This window comes from Hoplias malabaricus, chromosome 4, assembly GCF_029633855.1.
Source record: "Hoplias malabaricus isolate fHopMal1 chromosome 4, fHopMal1.hap1, whole genome shotgun sequence".
NCBI lineage: Eukaryota > Metazoa > Chordata > Actinopteri > Characiformes > Erythrinidae > Hoplias > Hoplias malabaricus.
Window position 1 is genome coordinate 15,971,682 of NC_089803.1, and position 19,652 is coordinate 15,991,333.

Below are 19,652 nucleotides of genomic sequence, written 5' to 3' on the forward strand. Positions count from 1 at the left end.
GTCTCATTTTATCCCATGTTTTCTGACTGAGTCCTGGTCCTCCGCATTTTTTTTAAATACATGTGTGATTTTAAAAATGGATATTGGATTTATTTAAGAATGGATTTATAAAATCGATATGCACATTATCACCTCTTGTAAAGAAGCCCATGGCACACACTCTTGACATTAAAACTTTTCTTGACACCGAGACTCTGTCTGCTTGAAATCTCAAAGTATCTTCATCCTGGAAAATGTTTTCAAAAAGGTCAATGTTCAGTGACTTAAAATGCTCTGTTTAAATGAATGAAAGGCCAAACTGGGTTGTTTCATTTCACAGTCTGTGGGTTGACAGGTTCCAGATCACCAAAATACCACTGCTAATGCACTCAAAGGGGGAACTGCATTCCACAGCCTGTACCACATACCGACCTATTGCTAACTGCCCTCTCCTAGCAGCTGATCTGCAGCTGACTGGAAGAACTCAGGGAGCCGTCCAACTCTGATGCACATGCTGGTTAACCTTCTGATAATACAACAGTATCGTGACTGAGAGACTTTTTTTAGACAAGTATGAGGCGGGAACATGCCCCATACTCTGAGACAGAGTCACTGAGCTCGATGACGTCCATTCTCACACATTCTCAGTTGGTTAGGTATGTCATTTTCCAAGTAGATACTGAGAGTGCCAAGTGTGAGATATCCTCATACGTGATGTGTTAATTACAATCTCCTTTAGCACACTTCCTCTCATCCTGCAAGTGTGACTCACAAGAATTAGTTAGGCCCGCCCATTGGCGGATGATGGATGTCGTAGACTGCTTTAATTACTTCATGGTGCAGGGCTGAAAGGCACAAAAAAAAAATAAAACTCCTTATTTTTAAACGCAAAGTTATGCCTTACATGTAGTGCACGGAATTCGGAAGTGATTTGAGACACGCCCTGAACGTGCAGCTAAAAGCTCCTCACTTTACAGCAACTGCATCTCCAATGGGCATTCTCTCCACTGCTATCTGTTTCCTGTCTTCGTTGTTCTTATTGTTTATTTTATATTCTTAACCTGGCTTTGTCTCACGTCACTTAATTTTGTTTAAGTTTGTGAGCTCATAGTTCACTGTTTCGTGCTCTTTAAAGTTAAGGATAATACTTAGTTCAATACATATTTTTAACTACACAGTTTTGAAAACTTATAAAATTAAATTTAAGCGTTTACAATAATGAAAACAAATGTAATTTTTTAATCAATATTAGTATGCTCAAAGTAAACTAAAGACAGATTTTTGGTGTTAGACATGAGTTCAATATAAAGATTGGTCCGGTTTCCTCCCACAGTCCAAAAACACATGTTGGTAGGTGTATCGGCGACTCAGAAGTGTCCCTAGGTGAGTGAGTGTGTGAATGAATGTGTGAGTGTTTCCCCTGCGAAGGACTGGCGCCCCCTCCTGGGTGCTTTCCCAAATTGCGCCCAGTGATTCCGGTTAGGCTCCAGACCCACCATGCCCCTGAACGGGGTAAACGGTTACAGACAATGTATGAATGAATACATTTATTCATGCTGTTCTTCAATGGTCAGGACCTACACAGGACCACAACAGAGCAGGTCTGACTTGGGTGGAGGATCATTCTCAGTGCAGCAGTGACACTGACATTGTGGTGGTGTGTTAGTGTATGTGAGTGGATCAGACACAGCAGTGCTACTGAAGTTTTTAAAACCTCTCTGTGTCACTGCTGGACTGAGAATGGTCCACCAACCAAAAATATCCAATATCAGTCCACCACTGAAGAACAAGAGGATGACCAAGGCTAACTGTGAAGCAACAGATGAGCTACTGTCTCTGACTTTAAATGTGATGTTATGTAGACAGACAGCTGTGCAACTCAACAAGATGAGCCTACTTAAAGGACATGACTGAGACTGTGTGTACACTCCTGAATATTGCAAGACGGCCTGTTTCCCATTCTCAGAAGTAGGAGTTTTCCAAAGAGGAGCATTTACTAAAAGACAAGAGGCCAAAGACCACCAAGAAGGTTCTGGACTTCAGGTTTTTTAGGGTCATGTTGTTTCTGGTCAGAATCAACATAAAAACCTTATTGAGATTATTCACATTTAACACAGTATTTCTTGTAAATATTTTTTGTTTTAAGCTCATCAGCTTTTAGAAGCCATCAGCAGAGAAAGTAAGTTCACCTATAGAAATGGTCCTGGCTTCTTTAAAACTGGCAACTATTACTCCAGTTCTCAAAAGGCCTGGCTTAGATCCTGAGAATCTCGCAAATTATAGGGCCATCTCTAATCTTCCATTTCTTGCTAAACTGTTGGAGCGAACAGTAGCTGCTCAGTTAACAGACCATATTAAATCACGTGTTTCAGTCAGGGTTTAGGAGGAATCACAGCACTGAAACTGCTCTTGTCAGGGTAGTCAATGATTTGCTGATGTCAGCTGTCCAGGGACTGCTGAGTCTGCTTGTCCTATTGGACATTACTGCAGCAATTGATACAGTGTGCAATAGCCTTTTACTATATTGGCTCAAAAATATGATTGGTATAACTGGTACTGCATTAACTTGGTTTCAATCTTATCATTCTGGTAGGCAGCAGTTTTTTTTCTATTGAAGTTTTTCAATCTGACACATGCTCCTTGTCACATGGTGTCCCCCAGGGCTCTGTCCTTGGGGCCCTGCTTTTTATCTTGTACATGCTTCCTCTTGGTGACATCATTAGACATCATGAGCTGCAGTTTCACTGTTTTGCTGATGATGTCCAGATATACATTTTTCAAAACCTTCCCACAACTTGCCACCTAGTGCCTTGCTGAATTGCTTAACCGATGTGAGGGCTTGGATGATGGAAAACTTCCTGAGCCTAAATGAAAAAAATTAAAAATCCTAGGCCATCATAATTGTTTCTCCCGCAACAGTTAGGAGGCTTAGTGACACTACTGTTTGTATCCCTGGTTTTGTTGTCTCTACACAGGTGAGAAATCTTGGTGTAAGTTTGGATTCTACACTATCATTTGAATCACATATCAACAACACGTGTAGGACAGGCTTCTACCACCTTACAAATATTTCTAGGATCTTGTTACTCCAGCCCTAAATCGTCTACACTGGCTCCCAGCGCAGTACCGTATAAAGTACAAATTGCTTATGTTGGTTTTTAAATCCTTGCATGACCTTGCCTATTTTTATCTAAGTAGTCTACTTCAGTCATACTCTCCAGTGTGTACTCGTCGCTCCTGAAGCCTCCATTTGCTACATTTTAAGCTGAAAATAGAGCATTTTATGTAGTGGATCCAAAGCTGTGGAATAGTCTTCCTGATGAACTGCGAGCTTGTTCATCTGTAGATGTTTTGAAAACCAGACTTCAAAAAAAATTATCTTTTTACATATGGATGATATTATGTGTATGTGTTCATGTCTATATACACATACACATACAAATACATACACACATACATACATACATGAGTGTGTGTGTGTGCATTTCCCCTTTTATTTTTTCTTCTTTTATTATCTATTGTACAGGGTCCTTGGGTCTCTTGAAAGGCACTTTTTCAAATACAATTTATTATTTTTATTATTAACTCTTTTGACAAGCTTCAGCATTTGAAGAAATCAAAGGGGTAGGCTCAATCCTAAATTTCTTTTGTATTAGATTCCGTTAGATTAATATTTGCTAATTTAAACGCTTATAGTAATTTGTTAAGAGTTGCACCGACACTGAACTGGCCCTCTGTCTTCTCCACTGTATGATACACTGTTCCAGCAATTTTCAGTTTTACTGTGTAATGTTTGTGTAACCACTAGGTGTCCCTACCTAACTGGGTCTTCAGACAGCAGCCAAAGAGAGGCACAGTGGGTGAAGGCAGGGTCTCCAGCTTGTCCTTTGTACCTGAAGACACAGAGGCAGTAGAAGTTAATTCAAGGTGGCTGTAGAACAGGAGAGGAGAGTTTTGGGGGCGGTAGTGCAATCTGGACAAAAGCTGGGACTTACCCTGTGTAATAATAATAATAATAATAAGAAGAAGAAGAAGAAGAAGAAGAAGAAGAAGAAGAAGAAGAAGAAGAAGATGAAGAAGGAGAAGAAAAAGGAGAAGAAGATGAAGAAGAAGAAGAAGAAGAAGAAGGAGAAGAAGAAGAAGAAGAGGAAGAAGAAGATATGTTGAAGTTATATGTTGGTTAAATAGAAATTAAACTTTAAATGGAGCTCAGTGTTTCACCTAATACAAAATAAAAACACTAACTGATTACAACTGATGAATATAATACAGAGACAGACAGACAGATAGATAGATAGATAGATAGATAGATAGATAGATAGATAGATAGATAGATAGATAGATAGATAGATAGATAGATAGACAGACAGACAGACAGACAGATAGATAGATCACGCAGCATTAAATACTATTATACTATTAAATACTATTATACTGATGTGTTTTTGAGGTATCTACACTACGTTAACAGCCATTGCACTAATCAAAGGCCCGAGACTTATACATAAGTGTGGCCTGTGAGTGTGTAAGGAGAAACAGCCAATCACAAACTTGAAGCAGAAAATTAGCCATTCGCGGTACAGAGGGCGGGACTTATCTAGAGTATGGGCTGGAGTAGGCGTGGCTTCCCACTCACATTCCAAATCAACTGAACCGCCCTCTAGTTCCTCACTACACTTTCAAAACACTTTAATTCCACCGTTATCATTAGTTTAATTTTTTAAAGCCAGTTTTTCACTGAACGCCAGTGAACGAAGATGAGTGAATACAGAAGTAAATGAGGGATTTAAACTCGTTGTGGCCGGTGTAGCGCAGCTCAGTGCTGGGTATCTTACCTGAGAGAGACTGAGGAGGCGGAGGGACTGTTTGGTGGATTCTGGAGAAGCTTTTTCTTATTTCTAAGAGGAAGGTCGTAGTTGTTGCTGGACTGAGGAGTTTATGAGAAAATGGCGGGAGAGGAGGATTCCTGGAAAGAAGTGCTGGGTAAGAAATAATTATTCTGTAGGGATAAACATGGTTTCCCCATTTTCTGCTGTTGTGTACCTGCGTTTACAGGTGAGGCATGTATTCACCATAACGTCTCACCTGAAAATACAATTTCCTGGATAATTATTATGTTCAGGAGCTTGTAAAATTAATAACAAGGACGTATCTATGTTTTCCCAACCCACTTCTTTACACTCAGATTTACCTGCCAGAGGTAAAGAGGCAGGTTTCAGGTTTTAACTTAAACCCCTTCCAAAAATGTGCCCTGGAGTAGTTTATCTTCTGGTATCTACGATGTATTGTAGGCTACATACACTCCATGTAAACATGATATTAAAATACCTATACCCTACATTTTACTGCCTTGTGTTAACTTATATTTTGTCTTCAAACCTCTCTTCACCCCTCAATGATACACAGGCCGTTTTTCAGTACTACAGTATATGCAAATGAGCTCTGTTCTGATATGTTCTGATATTAGCCCTGACTGAAACACTTCTTATAACCTCCATGTGAGTGGGCGGGGCTACACCGCATCAGGCTGAATAAGCCATATATGTAAATATGTTGTTTTTTGTGACACCATAAATAGAGTGAATACAAAACAAGCTCTTCATTTATAGACTACACTTTCTGTGGATAATTGTATGTTTTTACAGTACAATGTTTAAGGATTACTCAAGTGTTATTTTTAGAGTTTTTTTAAAACCTTAATGGGCCAACTGGAATATGAATAAGGGCTTTAAAGCTGGAACATCAACAAATCCACAGCAAGTGATTGAGTTATGTATCTCCCAGTGTTTAGGAGCAATAGTGTTCTACATGTAATACGGTGAGGGGAGATACAGTTAATGTAATGTAGTTTAGTTTAGGCAGGCTAGTACTTAGCATTGCCACAGTCAGTATCCTGAGATTGCTCAACCGAGAGTGCTTTGAGAGACCAGTCTAAACATGCCTGAGTCCACTCTGAAATCTGAAGTTTAGTGGTGAGCTAGACTCCTTACTGATGTTGAGGGAGCGGACTGCCTGTCAACTCTGTCAAAGCTTCGAATACATTTAATTATTAGTTATATTTGAATAAAAATGTGTGAGACAGTTTTGTATGCGTTTGTTTTTATTTGGCAGCTTGTCCAAGGATTGTTCCATGAAGCAGGATTTCTCCCTTATCCAGATTACTTAAGCCTAAAAAGTCAAGCTCAAAAAAAGAGGGATCAGGACATTTCCTATTGGACAACTCACACGCCAGGTTAATGTTAACCGGCTAACTCTGAAATCCTGATTTGTGGAATGCCACCCCGATGACTCCTTTTAGCCAGATAACTAAAACCCAGGGTGCACATCTATGGTGTGGGAGAGCCCGTGTTCAGGATGGTTTGGTGATGTCCCTGCTCAAACACCTGAATAAACTCATCTGTTACGTGCCAGGTTTATTAGGTGTGTTGTAGCAGGGCATGCGCTAGAAAATCAGCTCGACACTGGTCCTCCAGGAACAGAGTGCACATATGACTTAAAGGTCACTTTCTAGTTCCGATGTTTCAGCACAACTGAACCATGTAATCATGGGCTGTAGCGCACAGGTGCTTGCTTGAAACCATGGAAGCTTGCAGGTGTGTGGGGATTAGTTTCAGATAAAGAACTTGTAGGGATGAATATTCAGACAGATACTTAATACCAAAGCTGAGTACGCAGCAGATGCTTGGGTTCGGTTTTTCTTACACAACAGCATAGATATAAATTTAGTGACCTTTTTAAACACACAGATGTTCGCGTGCTGAGGATTATTATTTACAAAGAAATGTACGATTGATGTTTTTCTTATTATAGAGTTAATGATTCCTGAAGATGCCACAATCTCCTGTGCCTGGGAATGGGAGTTAGAAAAATGGGCTTGGTATAGCAGTATAAACACGAGAGTGCTTTAAAAGGCTTCTGTACCGAACCTTATGATGCTTTCAGATCTGCTTTTCTGCTGTTCTTTTTATTGTAGAGTAATAAGTAATTTCCTTTGGAGTTGACTCACTCACTTTCCCACAGGCCATTTTGTCTCTCTCTCTCTCTCTCTCTCTCTCTCTCTCTCTCTCTCTCCCCCTCGGTCTCTCTCTGTTTCACTCTCACACACAGGTTTGCACTTGAGAAGATAGTTGTGTTTTTATGATTTTGCTTCAGAAACCCAGCAATAATCTATTTACCATCTGACGTTAGCTCTACATAAAAAAAAAAAAAAAAAAAACAGGAGACAGAGAAGAAAAACAAGGAGTTGCCCATTTTGGAGAGGAGAGAGCTGGTTTTCACATGTGAACTTATAAGCATTGAGAGAGAGGGGGAGATAGTGTAGCCTACATAATGTAATTTATTGAATATCATTAATAGGATCCACAGTTTTTGGAAGAGTGGCCTCACCGAACTAATTCCTTACATTAACCAACATCACACTACCCAAATTAATTTTTTACATTAATCATTGTTATCTCTAATAATTAACATCATTTGGAATATTATGTGCAGTTGCAGCAGCATACAATAACAGTTTGCTTTTTTAAACTAAATCGTCTCTGTCTCTGTGTTCCTTCACACAGAGAGTGTGCAGGAGGCTGTGGGTCGGCAGTTCAAACTGACCATGAAGAAGAAAGTGCAGCTTGAGGTCAAAGGTGATAAACTGGAGAGCCGGGTCCTGGTGAGTAAATCTGTGTGGATGCAGGGGGAAAGCAATTAAAAAGAAGAAGCAGAGCTCTGTAGCATTATAATGATGATGATAATAATAATGATGATGATGATTATGATTTTCTGCTGTAAATCGAATTTGTCCTGTCATAATTTATACCAATATATAAGATCAGTCACAAAACCTAGTGAGCTGTCTACATAGAGAGCATTTTACGTCATAGTGTGCATGATCTCAACACATAGGCTCGTCCCAGTTCTTAGATACCCTATGGCAAGCTGTTTTAACATTAAATCACTTTCATCCTACTAACTTTAATTAAATACTGGACATCTACAACAGAGTTTTGACTAGTAGCAATTATATTTTGACTAGTCAGAATAGTTATTGATATCTGCATTTACAGTCTGAGAACAGTAATTTAAGATATCTACAATTATATTTTGACTAGTCAAAATGTCTTTTAAGATACCTCTAACAATGTCAGAAACTTTGTCATCTCATGAGTCATAAATCTTGAATTAGTATTAAAGATAACTCAAACTCGTATTTGACTAGTCAAAATTAAATTTTCAGATATCGGAATTCCAGTCATTGCTTGCATTAGTCCCCCCATGTGCCGCCACGGTTGCCAGGTGTGTTCAGTTGAACCGATTTTGGGCTCATTTTAGTCTCTTATTTAAGTCTCTTAAATAAGAGGTTGCGTTTTCCTTCCTACCCTTCCTCACGTGCATCAAAACTACTCGTAATAACACCAGTTGATGCTCCATCAATGAGAAATGTTCGTAAGTTTATTTGCATGCCAGGGACTGGGGGAAATACAGAAAACGCTACAACGTCTACAACGCTTCTTATTCGGATTTTCTGTTCCACATTAAATTGTACAGCATTTGCATTCTGTCGCCAATAGATGGCAACATACTGCGAAAATTTTACACGTTTGGCTTGTTTTCTTGGACATTATTGCTATAATTCGATAATAATATAAGGCAGCTACACTTCAGAAACAAGTTTAAAAAAGCAACCCACAACTACCAATATTTGTAAGTAACTTTACTGAAAATGTTAAACCAAAATCCCCAAAAATATGCAGACATGGCAACTTTTACATGGTGCGAAAATGTGCTATTCAAGTCAGTTACGTTTTGACTAGTCAGAATTATCATTTAAGATATCTGAGAAACAAAGGCGAATAAGTTCAAGATATATGTAATTTATTTGAAGATAGCTTAAAAGGAATTCTGATTAGTCAAATACAATTTTGGATATCTCTACCTTAGTTTTGACTAGTCATTATTTTCATTCATGATATCTAGAATTTAATTTCAGCTATCTACAGTTTAGTTTCAGATATATTCAAATATATTTAAGATATCTTTAATATAGAGGGAATTTAAGATATATTTAAGATATCTTTTGGAATTATGACTCGTCAGAACAAAAGGCACGATATCTCTAATTTATTTTTTGACTAGTCATAATTTAATTGTAGATATCGGAAATGAACGTTTAAGATGGTCAGTGATTAGTTTCAGATATCTTGAATTGGAGCTTCCATTGAACTCAGTGATAAATTTGACGTCTTTTACACTAGTCAAAATGTAAACAAACATATCTCATATTGTTATTTCACCTAGTCAAAATATAATTACAGATATTTTAATTTAGAATTGTATCTAGTCATAAATGAATTGCAAATATCTGTAATGTAAATCTAGTCGCACCATTTAATGTTAAAACGGCTTGCCATAAGATACCTCATGATGCTGCGTACTGAGATGGCTTAATCTGACTGATTTTTAAGGTGTCATTGTAACGTTCCTCAGCAGCAAAGGCAATCCAACTGAGGTCAGTAAACACTGGCCGTGTGCAGTGGACAGGGACAAGCCGTGACGCAAGCACTCTCTAACGAAAGCGTCTGCCTCATGAGGACAGACGACTGTTAGAGCGCCGCAGACTTAAACACCTGTCTACGTAGTCAGTGCCTACTTGGGCCGCTCACTAGGTTTTGGAACAGACCTATAAGCTGTCCTTGTAGTGGATTCAGATTTTGCACTCCGCACTCACTGCTTCCACTGGTGTACAGTATCCACAGTAAGCCAATGACAACCATGACCAGGGCCGGATATAAGATATAGGTGTAATAAACCCCGAGGAAATGGGCTGTGGATACATGCTGGATGCTTAGAATCTCTGCCTCCCTTTAAGTAATGCGCGAGAAATAATTCATATCAAATTACAACAAGCAGAGATTAAATCTAGTCCTGCACTTCAGTTTTCCTTGCAATGCTGAATCTACATGCAGAATCCCGTGTGCTCTAGAGTTGGTTTTATCCCTCTATCAAATTGACTGGTTAGCGGTTTATTTACCTGTAGTTACCTTCTGGGAAAAGCAGTACTGCAAACATCCATAAATCATAACAACGGTGACCAGGAAAATATATATAAAAAAGCAGCCCTAATAACTTTTCTGCTTGTGCTTTGAGTAGACAAACTCATACAAAACTGTGCTTTAAAACAGCTTTAAAACTTGCTGTTCTAGTTCTGTGGTTTGCTGTCTCTTTATACTGTTGTGAGTGTGGCCTGTTGCTCTAGTCCAATCTCCTAAAAGACTATTCGAGGTCTCGCAGAGCTCAAAAAACTGTGTGTGTGTGTTTGAGTGTGAGTTTAGTGAAAGGGTGCAGGGTGTGGTCACAGACTGATCTGATTGCGCTGCCTGAGGCTACACTAAACAGCCTGGGCTCCACTGGCAGCTCAAGGCTGGGTTTTTTCTTTAGCGCAATAGAACATAAAATACATAATATCTTACTCTCATATATTAGTATAACAATATTATAATTATATTACTCCTAGTGATAATAATAATAATAAGAAGAATGGTAGATATTATACTGTTACATAGTTATGTCTTGGATATACTAAACCACTTGGATAGTTTTCATATTTTTGCTCACAATTCCTTTCAGGTTTCTGTTGGTTTGTTTAAAAATCTCTATTCCCATGCAATGAAAATTCTTCATTTAAAATAAAAACTCACTTTTTACCTACACATTTTGACCTGTTTCTTGCTGTTTTTTTAATTAAATATTTGTCCTGATTAGTGCTCAAAAAGCTCCTAAAACTGATATGATATGAACTACAGGATATTTAAATGTCCACATATTGACAGGAATTGATGATATAATAAATTATAATAGTCAGTAATAAGCAGTATTGTAGTATATTGATACGTTAAATAAATGAGGATGAAACTTTTTGGATATATTAAATAATTAGTTACCAAATGATTAATTGTAGCCGCTTTGGCTATATTTGTCAGGTTTTGAACGCAGTGCTGTCTGTGGGCTCAAAGGTCACACTCATTCTAAAGTGTTGTTCAGCCCTTCCCTGCAGGCTCATATTTCATCAAACATTTCACAGTGGTAGGAGAGTACCTGCAGTCGTGTTCTGAGAAATGTTAGTTTTAAACGTTTTGGCAATTTTCTCATGGAGTATGGCACTAAGAATACAACAAAAGTGACTTTTTTCATGTTATACTTTCTGTAATGCAGCTGTTAGTGGAATTAACCCATTCAGAAGTCTGGCCCTATCTCCAGCATTGTCAACAGTATGTTTCTGCATATCACACAATTTTATTATTCAGAACGACTGTTTTTTTTTTTAGTAACAATTAGATGTGTTGTAGAAATCTTCAAGAATCTAAGAATTCTTGTTTAACATTTGGGTCACTGTATAATCAGTAATATGTGTGTAGTAGTAAAATAACATTTAGATGGTAATGCCTAAGGAGGCTGCCTCACTTTGGTTCTAGTTTAACTTTAGTTTAATGGATTTTCTAATATGTTTCTTAAATAAGCACGCAAGTTTATTCACCTTTTTTTTCCTAGTTTGTGCTTTTCCTCTTTTTCTCTCTGGAGGTCTTTTCATAGCATGCCTGAGCACTCTGCTTTTTCATGTCCTGACATAGCACGGTGCTTCTAGGTATGCTAAATAACACACACACACACACACACACACACACAACCTTAAGCATTACATTCCAGGCTTTTACACAAGATTTAATAAGAAATGCATCGGCAGCTGCTATAAACACTTCCGGCATGGCTGTTAGTTCTGCTTAAAGAAATAGTTGCAGATGTGTTTGTTAATTATATTGAGAGAGAGAGAGAGAGAGAGAGTGAGTATACACAATTTGTTTGTTTTGTAGAGACTAAACACTTGAAAATGTGCTGGATGGAGCTTTGGTAGGTTTTCTAAATCTGAAACAAAATTACACCCATCTGCTTAAACACATACGTGTGTGCGCACACACACACACACACATTCACATTCAGAATGATAGAGTTTGTGTTCTAGTGCAGATTAGATTTTTGTCTGTTTCCTTTTCTGAGTAAGAGTCCATCACCTGACCCTTTCCCCACACCCTTTCAGACCCATGTAGTGAAGTTGTATTCTTACAGTGGAAAGATGGAGACACCCACCTGTGGATTGGTTTAGATCTGAAGCGAGAGTGGAGCTTGATGTTTATCTGACGGGGAGAGTTTTGGTGGTTTTCCGTTCTCATTTCTTAGGCAACTTGATGATTTTCCTCTATCGACTGTGTACAGATGACAGATGTTTCTGTGCCTCTCCAGATGCGTCTCTGTCCTCTTCGCAGCTGTTCTGGACAGGGAGAGTGCCTGCCAAGGCAAGGGGCTTTGAGCTTTTTAACCAATGGTGTTCTGTAGTCATGTAAACCTTGAATACTATTGATAACCCCTGTATAAAATGGCTGAACATCAGTGTTATACGTGGACATGTTGATGGAGTAAGTGTAGGTTGTTTTGAATTTAGGATGTTAATGTTCAAACCAGAGACTTTCTCTGCAGATGATGTATTAATTACAATCCATTATATATCCACTATAGAAAATAAATGTCTTGATCCCTGACTAAATGAAATGTTCCCTGACTAAATATACTGAGGAAGTATTGTTGAGAATTTCAATCTACAATCTATGTATTTGTGACTAATATTTATTTTTATAAAGCTGTATTTAAAGCAGCGCAGCACAGTGGTGTAGCAGATAGTCTCGCAGTCACAGCTCCAGGGACCTGGAGGTTGGGGGTTTGAGTCCCCCTCCAGGTGACTGTCTGTGAGGAGCCCTGTGAAGGACTGGCGCCCCCTCCAGGGTGAGTTCCTGCCTTGCGCCCAGTGATTCTGGGTAGGCTCTGGACCCACCGCGACCCTGAACTGGATAAGGGTTACAGATAATAAATGAATGAACGAATTAATGTATTTTAAGCTATAAATCCAAAAATAAAATCCTAAAGAAAAGCTGCATCATTCTTCATTCTCTCTCTATTCTTTGTTTTTCTTTTTCTTTTTTTTTTCTTCAGCCTAGTGGGTGGAGCATGTATAAGTTGCACCATGCCATGCTGTTGTTCTGTATGTAGCAAACCTAATGTAATCACACCCAGCCTGAGTTAAGGAACACACCCATAAGCCCTGTCTGGTGCTATAAAGATTATAGGTTAAAAATGATCCCCACTAAGCATAAGCTTTAGGCCCTAACCCAGGTCTGAATCCACCTGTGAAACAAATATGTGATGGTACAAAGCGCAGCTGAAGATTTCTGGCCTTAACCAAGACTTAAAAAATTCATGACTGAGTAGAGTGCAGAAGGAAAGGGTGAGAGAGAAAGAAAAAGCAGTGAGAGGTGTGTGTGATCAGTATTCAGGAAATCTCAGGGATATCAGGAAATGGTGTAACATGAGTCATAGGTTTGTCACTCACTGTTTTTAAATTTCTCTCTCTCTCTCTCTCACTCTCTCTCTCTCTCTCACACACACACACACACACACTGCTAACTACATTCAGTTTGACTGATTACACTCTCAGAGACTGGTTATATATATAATTAAATCTTTTAAGAGAGCCAGTGTATTTTAAACAATGGAAGAACTAAATGAAATGAAACTACTACCAATAAACTGTTGTAAGTTTCTGTAAATAGAGCTGAGTGAACATGTCAGCTCCTCTAGAAGGCTTTTTCAGCCTGTATCGCACACTGTGCCATGCAAAAAAAGAATTCCCTCATTGTTTTGCTCTGATATGTCTGTTTTGTTTGACATGTCCAGCTTGTCTCTTGCCTCTGGGATGTGTGACTGCAGTAACCTGTAGAATAGGACACTCTGGAGCAGCCTCACATAAGAGTAATGTTTTCTAACATAAAATCACACAACACAAAAACAACAACAACAACAACCCCGGTTTACAAACATAAATATCTAAACTCACAGGGGTTTTACCCATATTCAGAAGTTGTTTAGTAAATTATACAAATGCCCTTGTTAGAATGCTTGAGATCTGACCCAATATATACAGCATGTATCATGAAACAAGTAATGTGACAACTCTGTGCCACTGTGTTATAGAGGGTATTTTGTCTGTGATCCACTGTAATAAAATACATTTCCCGTGCACAGAAATGTAGAATATTGTAGAGCATTTCCTTAGACTTGTCAACAAAATAAGTATTTGGTAATGGTGGCACCGCAGGTAGTGTCGCAGTCGCACAGCTCCAGGGACCTGGAGGTTGTGGGTTCGATTCCCTCTCCGGGTGACTGTCTGTGAGGAGTGTGGTGTGTTCTCCCTGTGTCTGCGTGGGTTTCCTCCGGGTGACTGTCTGTGAGGAGTGTGGTGTGTTCTCTCTGTGTCTGCGTGGGTTTCCTCCGGGTGACTGTCTGTGAGGAGTGTGGTGTGTTCTCCCTGTGTCTGCGTGGGTTTCCTCCGGGTGACTGTCTGTGAGGAGTGTGGTGTGTTCTCTCTGTGTCTGCGTGGGTTTCCTCCGGGTGACTGTCTGTGAGGAGTGTGGTGTGTTCTCCCTGTGTCTGCGTGGGTTTCCTCCAGGTGACTGTCTTTTAGGAGTGTGGTGTGTTCTCTCTGTGTCTGCGTGGGTTTCCTCGGGTGACTGTCTGTGAGGAGTTTGGTGTGTTCTCCCTGTGTCTGCGTGGGTTTCCTCCGGGTGACGGTCTGTGAGGAGTGTGGTGTGTTCTCTCTGTGTCGGCGTGGGTTTCCTCAAGGTGACTGTCTGTGAGGAGTTGGTGTGTTCTCCCTGTGTCTGCGTGGGTTTCCTCCGGGTGACTGTCTGTGAGGAGTGTGGTGTGTTCTCTCTGTGTCGGCGTGGGTTTCCTCCAGGTGACTGTCTGTGAGGACTGTGGTGTGTTCTCTCTGTCCGCGCGGGTTTCCTCTGGGTGACTGTCTGTGAGGAGTTGGTGTGTTTTCCCTGTGTCTGCGTGGGTTTCTTCCAGGTGATTGTCTGTGAGGAGTGTGGTGTGTTCTCTCTGTGTCGGCGTGGGTTTCCTCCGGGTGACTGTCTGTGAGGAGTTTGGTGTGTTCTCCCTGTGTCCGCGCGGGTTTCCTCTGGGTGACTGTCTGTGAGGAGTGTGGTGTGTTCTCCCTGTGTCCACGCGAGTTTCCTCTGGGTGACTGTCTGTGAGGAGTTGGTGTGTTTTCCCCGTGTCTGCGTGGGTTTCCTCTGGGTGCTCTGGTTTCCTCCCACAGTCCAAAAACACATGTTGGTAGATGGATTGGCGACTCAAAACTGTCCGTAGTTGTGAGTGTGTGAGTGTGTGTTGCCCTGTGAAAGACTGGCGCCCCCTCCAGGGTGTGTTCCTGCCTTGCACCCAATGATTCCAGGTAGGCTCTGGACTGATTCCAGCGAGGCTACCTATCTCTACCTTACATTTAGGACGACTGAGCGAGAAGCAGACTTGAAGATATATACTTTCAATGTAAAATCTTAAACTGAATTTATTGCAAACACTAATGGAATTTGCATTGCTTTAAACCTTCCCCTATCTCTATATCAAATTCAATTAAGTGTGAGCACTAGAATAATCTATTATATCTAGTAAAGACGGAGGGTGCGGAATGAGTGAGAATGTGAACGAAAACAAGCCAAATCAGTGCTATTTTTAAAGAATGCCCACATGTCCTTTTTCTTTGTTTTCATTTTTTTTTTTTTTTTTTTTTTATTTACTTCCTTTGACCTCCAGAGAAACCCTCGGTGGGACACAAGTTTCCACAGACCCCGCCAACTCTAATCCAGACCCTAATATCATCTGATAATGCTTCCTACAGTTTGGAGGCATTTAAACTCGTGTGTTATTAGTCTGATCTGATCACTGTGGTGGTTTGTAATGGTCCAGCTGGAGTCACGCTCTAATCATTTCTTCTCCCTTTCCTCAGGCTCTCGCTCCACACCGGGCTTTTCTGCTGACCCCCCGAGTCCCCGCCAGGGTGAGTGAGAACTTGTTCATGACTCACATTCACGGATGATCAGATCTGATCTACAGCAACACCTGTAGGTTTAGACCAGTCTGTGTGCGACGGTTGTATAGTCAGAGGGGTTGTATGTTTTCAGAGTTAACTCTCTCTCTCTCTCCTCATTCTTTTTCCTCTAGCTCTCACTTCTTTGTACAAATTGTTCCCGTTTTCTTTTCCCACCAGCTGCTTTTACAGCTGGTACCATGTGTCTGTGTGTACATTTAATGTATTACTTATTATTGTTTATTGTATTATTATTATTTCCTAAGGACTTTAACTACTATAACTAACTGGTTGTAAGTGTGTGTGTGTGTGTGTGTGTGTGTGTGTGTGTGTGTGTGTGTGTGTGTGTGTCTCTGAATTTTTCCCATGAGCTCACAATGGGAGAAACAAGGCCAGATCTGAACAGCTGGACACACACACACACTCACTCACATACACACACATTCAAACAGGAAGGTTTTTGCTGGTTTAGGTTGACCTCAGATACACAAGGCCCCCTGTGAACTCTCATTGTTTTTGCTCTCTTGTGTGTGTGTGTGAGTGAGAGAGAGAGTGAATTTGTATGTCTCTGTGAGTGTGTGAGTTCATGTGTATAATGGGCGAGTGTTTCCAGCGTCTACAATTGCCTCACTGTGTCATTGTGTCTCCAGTGTTTCTTTTGTAGTTTTTCCAAACATTTACAAAAATATAATAATAACTGTAAGGGGGGGGGGTGTCAGTACAGTTTTTGTTCACTTGGAGTGTTATGACACAGCAGGACTCAAGGGGTAACACTGAACATAAACTCTGTTTGTTTTTATTTGAATGCTTTTAAAAAGTACTTTCACTTGGCCACAGAAAGTAGGTGATTTGTACATTTTCATAATCTTTAAACTATTAAAGTATGAGACACGTTCTGGAGTCAGGAAAGTAAATGGGTGCAAGCAACTTATTTAAAATAATACTGCACTGGAATATGATTCAGCAACATTTTCTAAATGCTGGTTTACACTGCGCAATATTTTGGCCTTTTTGACCGACATCACCGATCTTAAAGCATTTAATTGATTATTAATTAATTTGTGGACTTGCACCGCATAAAGCCGATGAAATGACGCCCTCGGTGTCAGACGTTTCACACTGTGAGTTTCACATTAAGGCTGTGATCCAACATGACTTTGGATGATGATTGTTTTTTCTGAATGTGTTTGTCACCAGAAAATCTGTATCATCTGGGCTAAGTTAACACACAGTGTTTGAGAATTTGCTGAAACTACTGAATAAAAGAGCTGTTATTGGCCAGTGAATACCAGCCATGTGTCAGAAATGGCTCTCTATTCACTCTTCCCTATATTATTCTCTATATTGTGCAATATTGTAGGGAACTGAATTCAGGAGGGTAGTGAATGATTTCAGACACTACCTCATGTGGGTTTTTACCAAACAATGCAGTGTATTATGGGTAATCAGATATCTGTTAGTGTACACTACTATTTGCAGTGCATTGTGGGATTGTTTGAGTCACAGAAAACTGTCCACTATGTTTTCAGATTATCTGTAACCCTTATCCAGTTCAGGGTCACGGTGGGTCCAGAGCCTACCTGGAATCATTGGGTGCAAGGCAGGAATACACCCTGGAGGGGGCACCAGTCCTTCACAGGGCAACACAGACACACACATTCACTCACACACTTGAGTCTCCAATCCACCTACCAACGTGTGCTTTTGGACTGTGGGAGGAATCTGAAGCACCTGGAGGAAACCCACGCAGACACAGAGAGAACACACCACACTCCTCACAGACAGTCACCCGGAGGAAACCCACGCAGACACAGGGAGAACACACCACACTCCTCACAGACATTCACCCGGAGCGGGACTCGAACCCACAACCTCCAGGTCCCTGGAGCTGTGTGACTGCGACACTACTGACAAAATGGCAGAACCCCAAAAAAGCGCACTATATAGTGAAAAGGGCACCGTTCAGACACAGTGGAGGCAGACCTAAAGGTTTTAAAGTGACAGGTACTAGTCCAGTAAAAACCTGAGAGTGTATTGGTGGTCGACTCTTGCAAAAATGTTCAATGTTTCTCAACTAATACTCTATTTTCTTCCAGACAGAACAATCCTTCAATTTGTTTGACATTCAAGCCATCAGCAGCAGCAAACCCAACCAGGTGTGTTTGTCTAGACTTTGTCTTTGAATGTTTACGAAAACTCATGCTCCAAATGACACAGTTCCTCTGCACTGAGTTATGCCCCTCTAACTGTGCATTTGACCTGTGGCTTCTGTGCAACCTGTGACTCAGTCTTTTGGACATATACGTATCCAGGATATTAGTTTAATTCCCCACCTTTTCTTGAGGAAACAAAAAATTCATTAGACTGAATAAGTTTAGCTGTGTTTATATAACATCAAACTACTGATCCCACATCAGTGCTCCTTCACAGAGATGCAGCTGAGCTCATGAAGGACGTGCACATTGATGTTAAGGTGTTTTGAACAAGCTGGCCAAGGAAAATTGAAATCTGTATTCTCTCTCTCTCTCTCTCTCTCTCTCTCTCTCTCTCTCTCTCTCTCTCTCTCTCTCTCTCTCTCTCTCTCTCTCTCTCTCTCTCTCTCTTTGTGCGTGTTTGCAGTTGGTTGTGGACCATGACAAAGGCCAGCTGGTTCTGAAGCTCGGCTCTAATGAGGAAGTTGATGAAATCATCGCTCAGATTGGCAATAACATACAGGAGCACTGTCCAGGACTAAACCCTGTGTACGTCTGTCTGTCTTTACGTATTTGACTGTGTGTATGTCTCTCTCTCTCTAAGACAGGTTATTCTCTTCATCTGTGTTTACTCGTGTGTGTTTGTGTTGTAGGAGAGTGATGAAGAGACTGACGCTAAAGCCAGCCGAGAGGACGGCCAGTCTTCAGACACTGTGGGAGAATAACACTCCTACCGATACTGGACCTTGCGGTACCAGATTTTGTCTGTTTGTCTCTGTCTGTCTAAAAGTACAGTGTCGTTAAGTACAGGTTGTACATTTTCCAGTGTCAGGGGAAAAAAGCAGTACATATTTACCAAAAAAAGACATAGAAGTCTCAAACTCCCAGGACACATTTGTTCAGGTTTCACAGTGTGTACTGCTTGTCTTTATTACGGCTGCCATTCTTTTCCAGGAGAAATCCTCAGGGATGTTTTTCCCAGTAGGAAAGTTCACTGTTGTAATTTGGTCACATTTCTCAGGATCCAAGGAACCCAAGCTCATTCAGTGATGTCCATTAGTGTCATTGTTCATTTCTCATCAAGGGTTTAGAGACAGCTTCACGTCTATTTAGCATTGAGCTCTCCTTCTCACAGTGGGAGGATGGACACAAACACCTGTGGATTTATTTATTTATTTTTTATCTTTTTGAGATCTGAAATAAAAGTGAACAAGGATTTGTCTCGGAAAGATAAAAGCTTGCAATTATGGATGCACCAATTTGGGACATTAAAACATCTGCCGGTACCAATATACACATTTATAAAATACAGAAAGATAAGATACTTATAGAAAAGTGTTGTTTTCAATGTATTTACTGCTGTATGCAAACAATAAAATGAAATAGGTCTCCTGAGAAACGTGTTAGCCACATTTGGTTAGCTAGCTGGTTCTTACATGGACTGGTCGTGGCTTTAAACTCGCTCTTCATTTTTATTAAGAGGTTATGTAAAATGCATGCTGCTGTGTTTCCCATTATTA

The 19,652-nt window shown here is 40.3% G+C and overlaps 1 protein-coding gene across 1 annotated transcript in view; it reads left to right on the forward strand.

Annotated features, from left to right (window-relative positions):
* Nucleotides 1–4,824: 4,824 nt before the first annotated feature.
* The window catches only part of LOC136694928 (F-actin-uncapping protein LRRC16A-like), a 38,364-nt gene continuing 23,536 nt past the window's right edge, over nt 4,825–19,652 (forward strand). The window contains exons 1-6 of the mRNA XM_066668757.1: nt 4,825–4,962; nt 7,542–7,639; nt 15,860–15,910; nt 18,037–18,096; nt 18,560–18,681; nt 18,786–18,883. Of these exons, the coding sequence (XP_066524854.1) occupies nt 4,926–4,962; nt 7,542–7,639; nt 15,860–15,910; nt 18,037–18,096; nt 18,560–18,681; nt 18,786–18,883 (466 nt within the window). The 5' untranslated portion in view covers nt 4,825–4,925. The remainder of the gene's footprint in view (nt 4,963–7,541; nt 7,640–15,859; nt 15,911–18,036; nt 18,097–18,559; nt 18,682–18,785; nt 18,884–19,652) is intronic.